The sequence below is a fragment of the Amborella trichopoda genome, chromosome 11 (assembly GCF_054954075.1).
Source record: "Amborella trichopoda isolate Santa Cruz 75 chromosome 11, AtrichopodaSantaCruz75HAP2 v2.0, whole genome shotgun sequence".
Classification (NCBI taxonomy): Eukaryota; Viridiplantae; Streptophyta; class Magnoliopsida; order Amborellales; family Amborellaceae; genus Amborella; species Amborella trichopoda.
Genome location: NC_142346.1, coordinates 42,845,636 through 42,866,090, shown reverse-complemented (window position 1 = coordinate 42,866,090; position 20,455 = coordinate 42,845,636). Strand labels below are relative to the sequence as shown.

At 38.0% G+C, this 20,455-nt stretch overlaps 1 protein-coding gene across 1 annotated transcript; it reads left to right on the top strand.

Moving 5' to 3' along the window:
* Positions 1-453: 453 nt before the first annotated feature.
* SEU (SEUSS transcriptional co-regulator) lies at positions 454-19,784 on the top strand. The gene is made up of 10 exons (XM_020676038.2): positions 454-523; positions 766-2,644; positions 3,091-3,210; positions 3,485-3,533; positions 3,723-3,937; positions 4,021-4,089; positions 14,775-14,872; positions 15,239-15,332; positions 15,712-15,781; positions 18,263-19,784. Exons 2-10 carry the CDS (start codon positions 1,499-1,501, stop codon positions 19,138-19,140), a joined length of 2,739 nt encoding a protein of 912 aa, XP_020531697.1. The 5' UTR covers positions 454-523; positions 766-1,498; the 3' UTR covers positions 19,141-19,784.
* The last annotated feature ends 671 nt before the right edge of the window (positions 19,785-20,455 follow it).

Genomic DNA, 20,455 nt, shown 5'->3' with positions numbered 1-20,455 from the left:
TTTCTAAAAATTTCATATTAAAAAAAAATCTCCTCCCAAATAGGTCTTATGGCTGAGGGAGTACAAGTAAATTATGATCCTGAGGGATCATAATATACGTGCTATGAAATGAAAAGGGGATTGGGGGCGTCAAACGCTGATTTTTAGTTTTGACGCCGTGTGACATGTCGGGGAGATGACTCGGCAATTGGGCTTTGCGAAGATGAATATTGACTTGTTTTCTTTTTAGAGAGAGAAAGAGAGAAGAGATAAGAGAGAGAAAAGTTAACAAAAATAATTACAAATAAAGTGGGAAAAAGGGCGAATAATAAACCTATGAACCGCATCGAATAGAATTTTGACGTCCGCTATGGCGCTTTGGGAGAGAAGAAGAAAGAAGAGAGAGAAAGAGGAGAGAGAATGAAAAATCGAGATAAAGATTTGTATAAAAATAGAAAATAGAGAGAGAAACATGGAGAAAAGAGTACAGAGAGAGCAGTAGGAAAAGCAGGGATCTTTCTTAGCACCAAGTTTCTCTCACTAGGTGAGCTCTCTCTTTCTCTCTCTAACTCTCCATATCTCTCTCTGTCTGTTTTCATGGTTATTTTCTCCTTTTTTGGTTATCTTGGTGTCTTGTCTTTGCTTTTAAGGAGCCGTTAATGGAATTGGGCAAGTGGGTTTTGGAGCTTGATGCAGTCCGCTATGGATTTTCTCTCTTTAATATACTGGTAGTTCCAGTAGCGATCTTTTTTTGATTGGACTCGCCGTGTACTCCATGTGTTGCAGGGTTTTTCATGGTTTCTTGGCTAGGCAGGCCCCGCGACTGCGATTAATCAGGAGTTTGAGAGAAACCCATTTTCTCTCTCTAGGATGTTCTTCTTAGAACCGTGCTTTCTAGAGGTACTTTTACATGCGCTTCTCTCTGCATTGATTTTGGACACTCCTTCGTGGTTTGCTTCTTCTCCAAAGGGCTTGCCTCTATTGACAACCCTGCAAGAACGCATAAAGAATTCTAATTTGGAACTTGTTCGGTGCTCGAATCCATGTCTTATGATCAAGGTTTAGAGTGCATTGGATCTTGGCTTTTAAACTGCTTTCTCTGTTCAATTCTGGTATTGAAATGAAACCCATGTTTTCTTTGGTGCTTAGATCTGTGATCCTCGACTTATTGCTGGTTGGAACCCATATTTGAATGGGAATTACGAGCTGTAATTTTGCTGCTTGGGTATCTTGTAAACTAGTTTGGGTTCAATTATCAGAGCTTTATTTGTACAAGAACTCCTGATAGGTTCACTAATCATAGGATAACATAAAAACTCGGTTTCTTTGATTTCCATTATCAGAGAGTAGAACGAAGAGCTAGGCTTGGTTCGTGCAATCATCGAACAGTAGACGGCTCCACTAGTATCTTCAGTAATTAGGCCTCGAAAAGGTGGGGTTTCTGATTGATTATCAGAAGATAGAAACTAGGGTTAATATTTTTAGCTAATCATCACGTTCTTTTGGGTTAAGAGAAAAGATGGTGCCTTCAGGCCCTCCAACACCCATTGGTAATGGGGCACCTACAGTTCCCCCTTCAACTCTCTTGCGAACGAATTCAGGTCTTTTGGGTCCTCAAAATGGTGGAGTTCCATCTCAATCTGCATTTCCCTCTCTTGTTTCGCCTCGTTCTCAGTATAACAGTGCAAGTTTGCTTGGCAATATGGCTAATGTTTCTTCACTCCTAGGAAGTGGTGGGGGTAGTTCAGCCATGGCTGCTGTTAACCAGGGCTTCATCAATGGCTCTCAATCTGGTGGTACGAACTCTGGAATTTCAGGTTCAGGGAACCTTCAAAGGGGCGGAGTGAACATGGTTGCGGACACCGATCCTTTATCGGGAACTGGGGGTAATATGGGTTTTGCCGCGTCACCAGTTTCTCTCTCATCTTCGAATGTTTCAATCTCGGGTTCATCTAATCTCAATGCGAATGGACCTATCATGGGCTCTGGTACCTTGGTTCCAGACCAGCAACAAGCTCAACAGCTCGAGGTCCAAAACTTTCAGCTTAACCAGAACCAAACACAAGGTCAGGACCCATCTAACTCTCTTCAAATTCAATCCCAACAAATGCTTGGGGCTAGAGCCCTGCAACAATTTCATGTGCCCAATAGTCTTGGGCAGTCCCTTAGAGGCCTATCAGGGGACCAAACGGGGCAGCAATTACAGGCTTTGAGGAATTTGGGGCCAGTAAAGCTTGAACCTCAAATGGGTAATGACCAAGCCGGGCAACAACAGCCATTGCAAGCTTTGCGGAGCTTGGGTCCTGTGAAATTAGAGCCTCAACAGTTCCAGAACCTAAGAAGCTTAGCCCCAATAAAGCTCGAACAGCAACACAGTGACCAAACTTTGTATCAGCAACAACAGATGTTACAGATGGCTAGGCCATCATCTCAGCAAATGCAGTTACAGGCTGCTCATTTGCAGCAACAAAGGCTATTGCAGCAGCAGCAACAACAACAGCTATTGCAGGCCCTTCCCCAACAAAGATCGAGGCTTCAGCAACAGCAACAGCAGTTTCATAACCAAGCTCTACCTGTTGGGTCAAGTGGGAAAGCTGCTGTATATGAGTCGGGGACTTGTGCTAGGCGTTTGATGCAATACATGTATTACCAACAACATAGACAGGTTAGAAGACTTTCTTAATTTTTTGTGTCAACATTCATGTGATGTTGTTTGTATAATGATGAAAACATTGATGGGGATGGTGTGGCCAACCAAGTTTGGTTATCTTCTACCCAATGTTTGCTGCCACCTAAAAGTTGGCTTTCGAAAGCGGTTAGATTATCCACCCCACTTCGTATTTAGCCACCTGCTATTTTCCCATATATTGGGTGGAGTTTTTAGAAAACATGGGTGACCAAACTAGACTCCAACCTCAAGTATGTATATGTATGCATGTTTTTGCATATGGATATATATTTATTGATGCATATATGTTCACATGTGATGTGTTTCCCATATATGTGCACATGCATAAATGTTGAGTTATTTTGGGGTCCAATTCTTTACTTTTTGTTGTTTTAATTGGACCTAATTCTAGCAGCTTTGCTTTTTCTTCCCACATTCTTCAGGATAACAGCATTGAATTTTGGCGGAAATTTGTCAATGAATATTTTGCTCCGCATGCAAAGAAGCGGTGGTGTGTTTCTTTGTATGGAAGTGGCCGGCAAACAACTGGTGTTTTCCCTCAGGTTTATGGCTCTAGTGTTATAGGCTTGTAGCTAAACACTTACATCACTTTATAGTTGTATCATTTTTCTTGGTGATAACTGTAGATGACTAGTTGTTTGGTACTTGTGATGGTGAGAATGTAACTTTCTTATGTGAAAGTTGTTTTCTTTGGTGGTTAACATAATCATGAAACAAAATAGCTTGTTACTGTACCTTTCAAATTACCAATCTAAGTAAATTTATAACTCTGAGTTTACATATAACTCAATTGGACATGTGATTATACTTTTGTAGGATGTTTGGCATTGTGAAATATGTGGTACCAAGCCTGGCCGTGGTTTTGGTAAGTAAAACCTTTGAAATTTTGACTTTAAACTTTGCAGAATGTACTTTTCTGTGCTGGTTTGATTTGCATTTTAACTGACACAAGTATGGTGGCAAATTTTAGATGTTTTGAATTATCAATTAAAGATCTTGGAATTTACTAATCTTGGTCATTAACCTTTAGCGTTAATTCATTGTCTTCTTGTAGAAACTACGGTTGAGGTCCTACCAAGGCTGTGCAAAATTAAATATGACAGTGGTACCTTGGAAGAGCTTCTTTATGTGGACATGCCGCGTGAATATTGCTCAGCGTCAGGCCATATAGTCTTAGAATATGCAAAAGCAATACAAGAAAGTGTATTTGAGAAACTACGAGTCGTGCGTGATGGCCAACTTCGAATTGTTTTTTCTACAGATTTAAAGGTTAGAAACCCAAAAAACATTTTTCCTAATTATTTAAACATCATGATTCTTGAAGTCATGTAGTTACTCAATGTTTTATCCAGATCTGTTCATGGGAGTTTTGTGCGAGGAGTCACGAGGAACTTATTCCCCGAAGATTGTTGATACCTCAGGTCTTCTTTTAGTCCTAGCTTTTGAGTTGTTGTATTTGTGAATTGTTATGAATGTTGCTTCCGTCTTAGGCATGATTTTTTTGTTGGGAATATTATTAAAATTGGATTGCTGCGGCCTTTCTCCTGTTCAGAGAGACATTTAGACTGGGAAGAGGGATCTTCTCAATCTTGGCCATCTAGACCAACCAGTTGCGCAGCAGAATTGACTCATTCTTGACGGCTGGCATATGAGTTGTGTTCATGTGGACTCGACTATGTGCATATATGTGTCTCTGTGTGTGCTTGTGTGCATGTATATATATATATATATATATATATATATATATATGTTTGGAATGGTTAACTATTGTGAGGGTGATGCGTTTAAAATAGTCAGACATCTTGCTACATGCCAGCTCTCTAGTGCAAATTAGCTTTTGGTTGGCTTATTTTATGTAATTCACCAGGTGTGAATAAAAATTAAATGGAGGGAAGTTGGTGTGTCAGTTGGGTTGAAATTGAATTACATTTTTTTTGCTGATGTTAGTACTGATGGAGCATTGATTGCGTGTCACCTCGGTGCATTAGCTTCATCACCACAGTTAATTTTGGGTTTTTCCCTTGCCACTGCTAACCCATTGTGATTTTCCGGAGAGGTTTTTTCTTTCTTTCCTTTTTTTTTTTTAAATAAGGATTAGGGCATCTCAGTACAAACATTTGGTTAGAGTGTACTCCTCGAAGCACACAACACATGCACTAGGTTTCGATCCTCTAGCATTGTGATATGCATTTCCTCTACTTAGAATTGTGGATTGCAATCTGAGCTCTGCCAATTATAAAAAATTACATGCGCAATTGCACATACACTCGTGCATGTGTGCATGCATACATCATGCGCGTGCACACCCATATAAATTGTAACGATCTACCTATTTTCTTTTTATAACTTGACTTCATCTATGGTGACAATAAAATTGGATAATTATTAAATAACATTATATTCTGTCCATATTTACCAAGAGAGCTATTGTATTTCTAAAAAAGAAAAAGAATCAGGTCTAAACTAGAAAGTGGCTGGTTCCATTGGACTAGCCCCCTTTTAGCTTTATTGCTTGTCCAAATTTAAATACATTATTTGTTATGTGTTATAGCAATAATCATGGAATATATTTCTAAGACTATTCAGTGTCAAAAAGCCGTATGCAGGTACTTGTCTCAAGGCTTCAGATTGGTCAAAATTTATATAATCTCTGGTATAGTTGAATATGAGACCTTTGAAATTTATGGGAAAAAGATATATTGAAATAAAATTGTATTCACCATCATTCAAAAAGAAATAAAACTCTGCTCAATAGAATATGCTTTCTGCATTTTGATTTTTAGGGTACACAAGAAAACATGTTTGCCTTTCATCATTACTCTGCTGCATCAATAATGTCCTTTGATATATGTTACAATCTTTGGATCAAATTTTGGTTTGCATGACTGAAATTGCTAGAAAAGCTTGCTCTAAATCAACATGAGTATCAATTGCCTCAAGTTCACCTAGCATGGAGTGGTTTAACTTGTGTTCCACTAATGAGACCTTAGAAGCTTGGAGCATGCCTGATATTTTGATTGGATTTCTTTGAATTAGGTCCTCTAGCCATGATACTTATTTGTAAATCAGTTGTATGGGGACGATATAATGGTGTTTACATGCTTCTGTCAAATGGTTTGGGTGTCTGAGGAATGAGTTTGTTAGTGTTCTTTCTTGGTTCATGGCAAAAGGGGGGATAACATATTACTTCGGACTGAAGTAGTTTGGGCTCCAAATGCCATATTATTTTGTTTTATTTTTATATATTTTGATAGATTGAAAAATTAAACTACAATGACTCTTAGATATGGTCTGAGATGACCAAAAGGCATAATTACTGATCATTGGATTAGATAGGGATGAGATGAGTGTGGTACTTATGGACTTCAAAATTTTGTAGAAGAGAGAGAGAGAGACCCATGTTGTGTGATATCAGTATTATCAAAGGATGGGCCACCTAGAGGCAGGGTGGTGCCATCATAGATAGGGAGTGATTTGGGGATCAGGAGTGGAGGATTGTAAAAGCCTAGGGGATTCGTATGGTAGGGAGTGCTGTCCATACAATGCCTATGTTAGGGAGCTCCCAACCTTTTGGGATCTTTATCCCAACTTCTTGGTCGCTCCTAACGAGCATATATGTTCTGGCTATAAATAGAGAGTGTCATGAGTTTGGCTGTTATCCTGGTCTTTAAGTTGAGGATCAAATATCTAACACTAGGGATCGAGATCCCAAAATTTAAAATTGAGATCCCTTGAAGATGCCTTTCTTGTAACGAGATTCCAGAGTGCAAGTGCCCCCTAAGTTGGGAGATGCCATTAACTATGGGTGGGATTCTATCTTGTCTGGGCTCAGGCAGTTCACCTTGATTAGTTAACAGTTGTTGTCCTTCCTGGACCACCTGGGTGCTTGGACGCCTTCTGTGCGTATGGACATGCAGATAAACACATGCACTTTTTTGTTTTCCACCTAGAGTGCATGGGACGGGTGACCCTTCACTATGTGGTGGTGGTGGTGGTCATCATGCGAATTGCAATGATTAGAAAATTCTGATTCAGCAGGGTCTCGAGTTGATTCAACTTGTTGAGTCCCCAATTATCATGCTGATTATTATCGTGTGAAACTTGGATATTTTTCATAGGACTTGGTTAACACTCGGATTTGACTTGCGACCAGTGTTCGCAAAATCGAATCAGAATGGTTAACCGGACACGGGCCAGGAAGCGATTTAACCGACCGATTCAACCGCTCTAACCGGGCGGTAAAAAAAAGTGTTGAAAAAATAAAAAAGATGCAAAAAAAATCTACTAAAATATGAAAAGCATATAAAGAATGAATAAAACAAAACACATTCAAATGAAGTTAGAAAATTAATGAAAAAAATGGACCTTAATGAATCAATTTGTGCCTAAGGGTATTTTTAAAATTTTCTGAAAAAGATGGGAAAATATAAAATGAGTAGTAGTAACCAAAACAAAGTTTAATCTTTACCATAATGTAAAGAATATTAAAAAAATGCATTACAAATCAAATTCCTTGTTTTTGGGAATTTATATACATTTTTTTATTTTTTATTTTTTAAAGTACCTGTTGATAACCAAAACTGCCCAAAACCGGAACCGGGTGGTTAGCGATTAGATCGCCCGGTTTTGCGAACACTACTTGCGACTCAATGGGGTATTTCAAAGACACCCATGTTCCTATGAATGATATTTTTCGAGATCAAAACTCGGTACCTGCCTGATCCAAATGGACTTGAGCGGGTGCCTGAGTTTGACAAGTGAATTTTCATACACTACTACTATGTGGTGTGGACCGCAGGAGGTTGTATATGAGGTTAGCTCATAAAATAAAAAGAAATCTTATTTTAGGAAGAGACGAGGATTTGGGACCAGACTTTTTCTAGAATGCCTTCTTCCAAGAATTTTAGAATGTCAATAGGAAAGAATTATTGCTTGGTGAAATTCCACTTTTATCAACCTTATTCCTATGAGACAAGGTGTAACAAATACTAGACCCTTGAGCCTGTTGAGGAGTCTCTATAGAATAACTCGTAGGGGTAAATCAAGAAGAATACAAGGTGCTTTGCCATTAATTGTTCATCCACAGAGGTTTACTTTAAGGGGCACAGTTACTGAAGAACCTCGAGTTGCAAATGAGCACATATTAGCTTTTAAATTTGAATTAAGAGTCTGAATGGCATATGACGATCATAGTTTGAAAATTCGGCCGCCCGACTGCCCAGGAGGAAATTTTCAAAACACCTAGGCGCAATTTGGGCGGGTGAATAAGGCGTTTTGCTTCTAGGCGCCCGCCTAGGCGCCGCCCTGTGACAATTTTCGGGCGGCAGAAAAAAACCCTCGAGTGAGGGTAAAATACATAATTTTCCCCCCCTAAAAAGGGGGGAAGGGGGTATTCTAAACCCCCAATATACAATCTGTGGCCTTTAGGGTGAGAAAAAACCTTCAAAACCCACTATTTTGTTATTTTCAAAAAATCAATAAATTTTATATTTTTCCCATTTCTTCCCAAAACAAAGACAATAGTTCGTGGGTGGATTTGGAGCTTCTAATAGTTGATTTTGAGAACTTTTTGGTGACCCAATAGACGAGGTTTGCACCGACACCGATTTGATTTTGATATTTTTTAAGTATTATCATATTTGAAAGAGGGTTTTGGTTTTATTTTGCTACAACACATGGTTTTATTTTGCTACAACACATTATGTTATGAATCATGTGTTTTTTCTTTTATTTTTTTTTTCTTTTACGATATATTTACATGTTTGTAGTTAATAGATTGATTTTTTTGGTGATTTATTGATTTTTTATTACTTGGACGATGAAATTGAGCATATATCGTATTCTTTTATTGATTTTTTTTTTGTCTATTTCATGATCCCGAGGAGTTTGGGGCTTTAAAATTGCCCTAAAAACTCCTTATAACTATAAACCAGCCCTAAGAACTCCCCTATTTTTTATTTTTGAGGTGGGGGACAGGGGTGGGGGTTTATATTGTTGAGGGCTCCCACCGCCTTGGCGGGCAGGCACCCAAATTGCCTAGGTGCCTGAATCCGTTTTTGAACCTTGATGACGATGTCGATTGTTCCTTTCTAGAATCTTCAACGTTGTAGGTAGGTTTTTGAACAAAATCTATTATGCCAATGAGATGTGCTTTTCTTGATATCCTTATTGGTGATGCTTAACAATAATTTGTAAGATTTCTTTTGCAGCACGAGGCAAGAAGATCTATCCCACATTTTTTAATGAACATGTAGGTCACATGCATGGATTAGTTTTTTGAAACCTAGGCTTCGCCGGAACTCGCTACGTCCTAACCCAAGTTATGTGGGTAGACTTAGTCAACTCTCGTTTAGATTTGGCCAATCTTTGAAACTTGGGTGAGTCTAACAAAACTTGTTCGAGTTACTCAGGCAACTACTATATAAGACTAGCCTAGGTATTTGTAGATTCGGGCTGACTCTCCCTAATTTTACCGTACTCGCTAAACTATAGAAGTTTAAAAGGGGATAGAAACTTCCCTCCCCCGTTTTTTGTCATTTTTTACTATTTTGAGCTAAAAAATTCATAGACTAATTTTTGCGTGATATATCTAGTAGATAGATCAGATTTGAGGGACGTGAACATAAAGTTAGAACTTTGGAGGGATGCTCTAGAATCTAAAGGTTTTAAAATTAGCCGGACTAAGACAGTATATATAATACAAGTTTAATAATAATAGGAGTAGAAACAAGGTAAGTAGTAATATCGATGACCAAGAAATACCAAAAAGAATACACTTTTGATATCTTGAGTTGATAATCTTTGAAAATGGAGAGATTGAAGAAGGTGTCGCATATAGAATTAGAGCTGGGTGGGTGAAGTGGAGATGTGCAACCAGAGTTTTATGTGATCGCTGCATACCAATGAAGCTAAAGAGCGAGTTCTATACGACAACTGTGAGACCATCTTTGCTTTATGAGACGGAATGTTGGGCGGTCAAGAAACAACATACCCATAGAATAGGTGTAGCTGAGATAGGTATGTTGAGATGGATTAGTGGCTAGACAAGAAGGGATAGAATTCGAAATGAATACATTCGGGAGAATTTAGGTGTGGCACCAATAGGCGATAAAATGACAGAAAGTAGACTTAAGTGGGCTGGCCACATGCGGTGCAGACCTAGTACACTTGTTAGGAGGTACGAGTTAGTTCAAGTGAAAGGCTCAAAAAGGAAAAAAGGTAGGCCAGAAAGGATATGGTTGGAAGTAGTGAGAAAAGATATAAGGGTTTGGCCCTTAATAGAGCAGAATGACATACCAAGATTCATATAGTCGACCCCAATTAATTGGAAAAAGGCTCTGACGACAACGACGACGACGATGATGACGACGACAATGATAGATTAGATTTGAGGGGAAAAAAATGAAATTTGATGGATTCTAGAGATCTAGGCTTTTTACCTAGGTTTTGTTTGATTCCAAAACCTTGTAATTTCTTATAGTCGACCTTTAATGAAATTTGATCTTTAACCCTATGTTTGGATTCTGCATCCAATAATTGACTTATTTACTACAAAAAAACTCAAGAAGATCGGATTTTTGATATTTTGATTTTCGGATTAACTATTCGTCCAAATATTCTAAGAGCTCGGATCTCGTCGATCCAACTCGAAAAAACTTAACTGGTTTAGGGTTTCGATTGGGGTTGTCTAGGGAAGCTTTTGAAGGACTGGAGGCTTCGATTTCCACGAAACATGAAGATTGACGGATCAGCCTCGAAAATTTAGGCAAGTGTCAATTTTTTTCAATTTAAATTCATACTATTGATTTATTTTTACTAAATAACTTATCGATATTATAATTAGTGTCTTATATCCTTTATACATTTTTATTTTTATTTTTTCTATTTATCCATTTTTCAGATTTTTGTGATTTTTCCTGGTTGTAAAACATCAATTTTCATAATACATGTAATTTTTTATTATGTAAGTTTTTAATTTTTCCATTTTTTTCCTCAAATTTTACTTTTCTTTCCCATGGCTCTTTGAGTGGCTAGGTGCCAAACTCTTGCAAAAGTTGACTTGGACTCGCCCAAGTTACTTGGCCAGGTGAAGGGCCAAGTTTTGCAGCCGAGCGATAGTAAAACACTGTACGTGGCAGTTTTATTACAAAAATCATGTAAAGGACCCAGAAGTGTGAGACTTGGGTGAGTCTCATGTTCTTTACATGGGACTTGCCAGAGTCCCATGGCAAGTTGACTGGGGCGAGTCCTGAACTCACCTTGTTTTGAAACACTAATTCTCCAAAAGGGTCCCCTCTTATGATGGATAGAATCGTTTTCCTTGGGACGGTTATTGAATAAATATTGCAGCAAGGCACACCTGCTGTTTGCTGCTGTTGTGATATTTTAAGAGGGGTGCCTAACTGCCTATTGAACTAGGTCGTGTTAAGATGTTTTTAGGTGTTTGAGCAAAAAATAAATTTTTACTGCTAGTCACATCCTGGTGAAAAAGCTTGACTTGGGGTGGTCAAAGGAGGGCCTTCCATTCATCTTTTTAGGGCTTGCACTGTGTATTGGAGACCTAAGAAGAGCTTTTGGGAAAAAATTGCTTTTGATGAGATCGCACAAAAATCGGCATTTAGGAGAGTTAATAACTGAAACACTGAGCTGCATATTTAAAGCTTAACTGATTCACCTTGTTAAGTGTCCTATGTTATTTTTTGACCCCATCTTGGCTTCCTTGGTTAACCTTATTAAGATATTGCAAGCAGTAGGCTAAGCAACTGATATAATCAGGTAAAATGGACGGATTAGTGTAAAGTCAAGGAGCAAGTAGTCTGGCAATTCAGGATAAGGAGCGGTATGTGTTCAAACATATTTAGATTTGGTAGATAAGGAAGTCTTTGCTGATTAGGCGATATCCAGAATCTGCTCCTAAGATTATCTAATTTGATCTTTCTTGGGATGCCACAATTTTACCTTTCTTGGGGCTTGTTGGACTTTCAATATTGACCATGATCGAGGCCTTTGTGCGACTCCAAGGGCTCCAATTATTTGACCTGAATTGGTGTTTGAACCTTGTTTTTATGCTGAGGATGACTCCAAAAAAGATGTTCAACTGGGAAAATAGAAGCTACACGTGCCCATGCAGTCTGGAACTAGTCTTTGAGGAAATTTTCCTATGCGGTGACCTGATCAACATCTTCCTCCACCACATGTGAGGCCAATAGCATCACAGACAACCTGGCCAAACAAGGTGTCCTTAATGAAAGCCTTATCTTCAATCATTCTTCACAAAGCTTAAAAAACTGCCGATCCGATTCGGAATCGGCCGATCTGGATCGGGAATCGTCGAATATTGGGAATCAGTTTGGTTTCCACCATGAGATGGTCGGTTTTGGCTAGTTCTTAAGGAACCGGCTCCACCTTCATTATTTATTTATTTATTTATTTTTTAAGAACCGGTTCGGTAGACCGGATCAAAGTTGTCAGATTCGCTTCAGAGTCTTCTTCAGTTTGGTGAGAAAAATGAAGCAATTAGGTACTTCAATCGATTCGGGGGAAGAATTCAGACTTTTTTTAAAAAAGTTTAATATAAATAAATTAGATATTTATATATAAAACATATAAAAAGAATGAAAAAATTAAAAATAAAAATGTCAAAATAAAGAAAAAAAATACTTTTATATAAATATTTCTTTGCTTCGGCTAAAGAGGTTGAAGCTTCGGCCGAAGCTTCGGCTGAATCAGTCCGAAGTTGATCGAAGCTAATCGAAGCGGCAACACCATGCTTCGCTTCAGTCTTCGAAGGCTTTGGCCTTTTCAGCCGCAGAGAAGTGAATTTGACAAACTAGACTGAATTGCTGATCTATCGAACCAGATCGTAAATCCGGATATGCAATTTGGGTCACCGAACCATTTTTTAAAATCTTTGTTCTTAGGAAACATGAACAATAACAAATCTATTCATACTTTGGAAAATCATTAGAACCTTGAGGTTTTCCTTTTTTGGCCATTTCGTAAGGTCTAATTTTTTGTGAATCTTGCACACAGAGCGTCGTGCGTATTGAATTATGCACTATTACGTGATTGTGCATATGGAAATGTGCACTATTATTTAATACATATCAACTTCATAAAATAAAGAGCTTAGCTAATTTGACCTTTAAGGAAAGTGAGGAGTCCAGCTAACCTGAGTTTCTTGGGTTGGAGTTTTTAAAGAGCATAAGTTTCCTCATTATGGAGTGTCCTTAAGTAGATGTGTGGATCTCAAGAGGTACTATGACTAAGAAATTGAAGAAAAAAAAAGAAAGATTATGTTCTTGTAGTTAGATTGTGAGGTTGGTTTGTTGTTCCTTGAGTGTTTTACCATTTAACAAATGAGGGAGAAAGATAAACATGTGCCATAAGTGGGAAACCCCATCTGGATCTTGGGAAAGGAAAGTCCCTACTGAGGCAAGGCATGCATCCTTCCAATATGGAGTCTCATACTCTTGGCTTTAATGACCCACTTAATGCAAAATTGGAAATCCTAATTATTAGGATGTAGCCAGATATTTATGTAATCAATCTAAATACAGTTTAAATGAATACACCCATAATATGAGGGTAACAAATATAGCAAAAGCACAAACCACTAGAAACCTAGAGTTATGTGTTTCACTCCGAAGTGGCTACTTCTATAGTAATGTAAATCAAGTATCGCATGAGAGCTTACAGATTTGGGCTACAAGAGTTTCCTGTTTCTAAACACTGGCAACATGCGCTTATGTTCCTTTTAAACCGCTCTCTCAACCTACATCTGCTCATCTTCGTCTTCTTTCCCACTGTTAAACTGCTTCTGGAAAGAGTTATGAGAGCTGTGAGTCTCTCTCTCTAATTGGGAAACCACCCAAAATTTCATGGAAACCACTTGTAGGAGTTCTGCCTCTCTTGGGGCTTTTCTTTCCCATGACCCGGATGGTTTACACTATTGGGGAACACATCTATCTCTCTCTCCTTCCTTAAATAGTAAAGACACAAACAAGACTTTCCATCTTGATGAGGACTTCTACTCTTTCTAAAACGTTTAATGATGGATTTCAATAACTTGGTTTAATTAGACTTCACTTTCCCTATAAATGAACAAATTAACTAAACTTAGGCTGAGTATAGCTATTACGACAACAATCCCCAACTTGATATAAAAAGTCACTATATCAACCTTTTGGTTAAAAAAAAAAAACCATTTGTTGCTCTCAAGAGAGGCCTACAATGTGGTATATCAAGGGATGCACCTGGAGCAAATGGTCAAGATAGTCCCACTGCATTGAATTGTCTCTATTGCTCGTCTTTACCTGGGGTAGAATCATATTCTTTTAGCTTGTTTCATATTTACATGTCTTTTGTCTATCTGTACATTGGATACAAGTTGATGTTTTCTGTTTTTTTCTTCCTTCAGTGAAATCATGTTAAAAGAAAAAGAGCAACTAGGTTATTTTGTCTAGTTATCAGTACTGAAAGTATGATTAGAATGGATGCTGGACCTCTACCATTTTTCCTCTGTTAATAAATAAAATGCATATAAAGTACTTGATTACCCCATAAGAGTATATCTTTCTAAAATCGTCCTCTGACAAGAAAGGTGCAATTTTCTTTTATTTATTTGTTTGTTTTTTTGGAGTGATTCGACCGGAAAGAGTTGCTTGCTGTTATACTGTCCCATTAATGTGAACCATCTTGAGTTTGCATGCTTGCTGTATGAGAAGATTATGTAAGAATAATTATGAAACTTTGTAAGAATAATGATATTTCTCGTAATTTATATGTTGCAGTAACTTTGATCCTTAGGTTCCCACAACATGGAAATTTGATTGGCCTTGTGATTCTATTGTATGTGCGTATATTTTGGATTCATAGGTCTGTTAAGTTGAATAGGGTCCTTTTGTTTGGAAATTCCTAGCACCTTACTTCTCAATTTATATTTAGTTAAATTTGGGTCAGTTTAATTTTGTAAAGCATTCATATTAGGATTCGATCTCCATTGTTGCTACTTGAAGTGAAATTTGGTATTGGGAAGTGTCTGATACATGGGAGCATGATTATGCTTATAATGTGTAGCTACTAAGCAACCAGGTTGCTGATGCAGGTTGGCCAACTTGGCACAGTAGCTCAGAAGTATCAAACTGCATCTCAAAATGCACCATCGAATCAAGCTCCTCAGGAATTGCAAAATTATTGTAATTCGTGAGTCTTCTCTCATCCTTGTTGACCTTGGTTTTTTTTTTTTTTTTTTGACATTAATGAGAGCTTCCTATTGTTCCTGTACATTTTCAAGTGATCATGTTGTCTATGATTATGGTGGATCTAAATTTTGCAAACGGAGTCTTTAAGTTAGAGTTCCGTTCTTGCTTATTTATCTCAAAGGATTGCAATGATCCTCTCTTCAGGATTTTTGCTGGGTCTAAATGTTGCAAGGACTAATTTGGATTAATTGATTTATTGAAACTGGCATGAAGCATGATATTATACAGTTCTGTTCTTTCTACTGAAAATATTCGATGATTACTTTTTTAAAGGCCCAAAATTGATACAACTGTTGCCGTGCTTCAGGTTTGCTGCAACTGCAAAGCAATTAGCGAAATCCTTGGAGGTTCCTTTGGTGAATGATTTAGGATATACGAAAAGATATGTCCGTTGCCTTCAGGTCTTTTACTATGAACCCTTAGTATGAATGAAATTGTGCCTTTCAGGCCATGAATAATAATATGGTTATGTTCAAATTCTTAGGCCTTGTAAGGATAGCTAAAATGGAATTACAGCTGGTGCTCTTGAATAGCAACCATGCTATCAACCCCATCTGTGAAAGCTCCATTTGACGAGCATGCATTCCTAGCGAACAATTTTTGCACTCCTTGTCAACTGTGTTTTTACAAATGCATCCTTGCCTGGCATTTTATACAAATGCACCCTAAGTGATGAACTCAATTACCTTTGGGTTTTTTATTTTCCTTACGTTGGCATATTATCGTAATTTTGCTGGATTGATGATGTGACTTTTTTGAGGACTTTGGTTTGACCGGCAGATATCAGAAGTGGTTAACAGTATGAAAGATTTGATTGACTATAGCCAAGAAACAAGGACCGGACCCATGGGTATGTTCTTTTCTTTTTTTTGTTTGACACTATTCTTGCATTTTGTTCTGTCTGTATTCTACCAAAAGAAAATTTCTTTAATCAGTGAATTATGCTCTAATTGCCATATTTTTCACTGACTTTATCCTATGAGCGATTGGTACTTGCGATGGATTCTGCAGTGTTATATGGTCTTTATTTCTCTATAAATCTTTGGAATTAGTTAGTCTGACTTGCATCATTCCATGTGCATTTTGTCCATGTGTTTTTATTTTATTTGTAATTGGTGATATTTGTCTTAAATTTAAATCTTAGGCTTTTGAGGAAGGCAATTTAGCAATATATTCTTACTCTTCAAATTTTACATGCCATTCACTTCTATATGATGGATTTTTGTGCATTTGTATTAATTAAAATAAAATTATAGTCTTGAGATAAAGCAAGATAACATGATATCAGAGAATTATGTAGGTATTGCAGAATTAGGCAGTAATTTACTTTCAAAAAAGAGATCTCAAAGTTGTTATCAGTCCTTTTATGGATTTATGTACAGTAAAGCCAACAGCATTTACTTGGAATGAAGCAATCAACTTGACATATTGAGTTTGCCACCTTTAACTTCATCATGAGTTCTCTCAGTTACAAGTACTATATCTATAAAGATTCATTATCTGGCACTTGTTCAATTGGTCTTTTTGTGTTTTTAGAAAATTAAATTACAGTTTTGACACATTGAAACTGTAGGACATTCGTTGTGCAATTTCAAATCACCAGGGCTGTCGTTGCAGCGCCTACCATTTTACCATTTCTAAAACCACATTGAATATCAATTGAAGGAGAATTTTCATAACTTACCTTGTAATGTAACTCTTAAGGATTATGTTTTTTCTTTTTCTACAGTACTACTATGTTTTTATGCCTCTCATTTTCAAGTTTATTCTGTTTAAAACTATCAATCCTTGTCCCAACTTGGAATCTTGGACTGTTTAATGTCGCATGAGCTTTGGCCTGAGATATGTGGCCGGAGTTCTTTCTGTGAGGCTCAATGAACTCTTGGGATATTAATTTGGAGTTTGTGCGCCTCGCTAGGATGCCTGATCTCCCTTTATATCATCATCATAGCCTTTTCCCAAACTATTTGGGGTCGGCTATACAAATCCTGGTCCGTCATTCTGCACTATCAAGGGCCATACCCTCAGTGAGGCCATAAGTTCCCATATCTTTTCTTACAACTTCCAACCATGTTCTATTGTGCTTATCCCTGATATACTATTGGATAATAAACATACAAGTATTCCTACCTACGTTTCAAAATGACTGAAATGTTATGGGTCTCTTTTTGGAATACGATTTTTTAAATCTAAGGGTGTTTTCTTCCAGACAATAATAAACAAGTGTCATTTTTAGATAATGAATCGAAAATGAAGTATCTAATAAGATCGATGTAAATTGATAAAAAATAAACCTTAATTCGGTGGCGTATATATGTGTGTGTGCAAGCGCGCTTGCGTGTTCCCATTGTGCATTTGTCGACGCTAGTACATGCGCGGGATTGTTGCATTTCGTGCATGCATGTGAGCATGTGTGTGGGATATGGGCTCTTGATAACCTCTAGCCAATACAATTTTTAGAGTACGGATGTGCTTTGAAAGGGAATTTTTTTGGGGGTAGTTCAGTGGTAGGAATTGAACTTGAGATGTAGTGTTGCTTGACGTTCATTGCTAACCATTCAACTCCAAGCCCAATTCCTATTTGAAACGGCATACTTGAATATGGACTATTAAACCCTACATTTTGTAAAAGCATGTGATTGGCTGGGTTATCTTTCTATGCCAAAGCCATTCCTTGAGCTTGTGCATGCCTACAGGCTGTGCACTTCCATTCATATGAGATTGCACGCATCCATGCATATATCCATGAGAGATATATACACGTGCAGTTATTTATATACAAGCAACATGTTTTGTTGATCAATTTGAGCAATGCTACATATTATGAATTACGCCATATTTAATTGGTCTAAGATGGATCCGCTATTTTACTCTCTATTCTATTCATTTTCAATTCTTGCCATTTCTATGGTTAGGTATCATTTCATGCCTTCTGAAAATAAAGTTTTAATGTTCAAAGAACAAGAATACCTATTCATCTTCTGCTTTGTAGAACATCTTTCTAGAATAAAATGAGCTGTTCGAAGATCTACTTTTCTTGTACTTCAATTCTTTAGTACTTATGTGGATTTATCTTTTCTTGATGGGGTAGTTTCACGTCTCTGATGGCTTAAATCTTTCTAGAAACCATTGCATCACGTGTCAATGAGATGACATCAATGCAATTTTTTCAAGAGAAGAAAAACAGAGCTATGACATTATTGTGCTAAATCCTTCAGTGTATTTTGTGGTTTTAATGCTTTGATAAATTCTTCCTAGAACTCTTTGCATCCAATATGAGTAAAAAATAGTATTATGTTTTAAATGTCATAAACTCTCTCTATATCTCCAGCAAGTTTGATCAACTTTCCAAGGAGAACTGGCAATTCAACAGGGCTCTCTACCCAAGGGCAGCAACAGCAGCCAGAAGAACAGGTTGGCGCTCAGAATGCAAATAATGACCGGAGCACTGTTCAGGCCACACCTGCACATCTTGCTGCTAGTAATGGAGCAAGCAGTGTAAATAACTCGATTGCTACTTCTTCAGCCTCAGCCCCCACTAGCACCATTGCTAGCCTTCTCCACCAAAACTCCATGAACTCGAGGCAAAACAACCCCAGTAGTCCTTTTTCAAACCCATCGGTCAGTTCCCCCAATATGCAGCAACCTCAGCCGAACCCATCTTCTCCTTACCCAAACCAAGCTCCATCTTCTTCTAACCAAGGTTTACCCAACTCTGCAAACTCCCCTGCTAATAGTGCCCCTCTACCCACACAGTCTAATAATGAAGCCGATCCGAATGACCCTCAGAACTCTATGCAGCAAATAATTCAAGAAATGATGATGTCTTCTCAAGTGAATGGAGGTGGTAACATGAATTCAGGAGTTGGGTCATCGGGGAATGAGATGAAAAGTGTAAATGGTATTACACAGATGGGGAATCCAGCTCTTAAGGGTCCAAACTGTTTGGTAGGTAATGGAGGTTTATCGAATGGAGTTGGATTTGGTAACATGGGGGGTGTAAATCCGATGCCTATGAACCCTATGAATGGTATGAGGTCGGCTATGGCGAACAGCTCTATGGGATTGAACGGGAGGGTCAATGTGTCTTCCATTCCACAGGATTCTGGGATAGCCCATCAACAGGATATGGGTAACAGGCTGTTAAATGGTCTTGGAACAGTGAATAGCTTCAATAATCTCCCATTTGACTGGAAATCATCTTCATAACGGGCTATAAGAGTTTAATCTTTTGCGAATTGTATACGTCAAAAGGACTTTGGAGGAAGATCGGTGTTACCTCGAGGAACTGTGTGCTCTGTGATCCTTGGTTTTTGGCTCTTTCCATACCAATATTGAGAGGAAACAAGCGAGGTAGATCAGCATCCACTTGGACCCATTGTCTTTTTGTTTTTTTTTTCCTTTTTTAAATCTCTCTGTGGCTTTCGAAATGGTGGTTAATTTGAAGTGCCAGCTTTGTCAGTCCACTTGTGTGAGAATCTCCCATGAACATCATTTTGGAGGGAATGTAAGGGATCTCAGAGGAGTGATGACGGTGGATGCGTTGCTCTCTACTTCTAGTGTTGCTGCAATTAGGAATATATACACAGCTCCGAAGTGGAGAGCGTCTACTTGGGATGGAAGTGCTGTATCTCACTCTCGTTTTTTGAGAGAATTGTATATTATCAACCAAAAGGTATTCCTTATAGGCTTTTACTGTTCTTGAGCTGTTTTTCCATTTATGAGCTCTCTCTCTCTCTTACATATACATATGCGTAGAATCAATGAACCTTTGCTCACTCTCTCACTTAATGCCTCAAATCTATGAACCTTTGCTCAGATTGTATATATTGATGATTCTCTTGTGGCCTCAATTGTCTCTAGTTTTCCCTGCCATTTCGTACTCTTAAGAGTCCAGATTATTAGTGAGCATTCTATATGTAAACTGCCTGTGGCCATTTGGAAATTGAGATCTGCCTTAAGTTCAACCTTGTACATTCACCAATTTGGTGTTTTCGATGGAGGATGCTTCGTGGTTAATGGCCCACCACTGGCTGAGCTTAATTCCCTGGATCATGTTAAATATGATTTGAGTTTGTTAAATTTGTTTCTAGTCCTGTTAGTTTTGGTTAATATCCATTTGGAAGGAAAAGGGTTGAAAGAAATCTAAGGAATTTCAAACTAGAATTTCAAACTCCTTGTTAATGTTTAGTTCTTGGGAAGGATCATGGTAACATTCTATGGTGATTATGTGAAGGGTACGACAGTGTTAGTGCCCTCCCTTGTAGGGAGAATGGGCAAGTCATTGACTCCTACTCCAACATCCCACCCTTGATAGGTGGTGATGACCCATACGACCATATTCTTGCCATGATCATGAGGATTATTATATGGTTCTTTTGTTCTTTGGCTTGCAGTTGAGGACCGAGTCATTTGTTTATGCTTTTAATAGAAGCCATCACATTACTTTTGGTCTTAAAATGCTATTTATTTTCAGTTACTCTATAGTTGCCATTGGATCATTCATTACAGGAAGATGGCTGAA

What these genes read in the sequence shown, in the direction of transcription:
- SEU (XM_020676038.2), top strand. Translation starts at nt 1,499, where the DNA reads ATGGTGCCTTCAGGCCCTCCAACACCCATTGGTAATGGGGCACCTACA. An exon ending in CAAGCCTGGCCGTGGTTTTG is followed by an intron (nt 3,534 to 3,722) that starts GTAAGTAAAACC and finishes GTCTTCTTGTAG; the next exon opens with AAACTACGGTTGAGGTCCTA. An exon ending in AACAAGGACCGGACCCATGG is followed by an intron (nt 15,782 to 18,262) that starts GTATGTTCTTTT and finishes CTATATCTCCAG; the next exon opens with CAAGTTTGATCAACTTTCCA.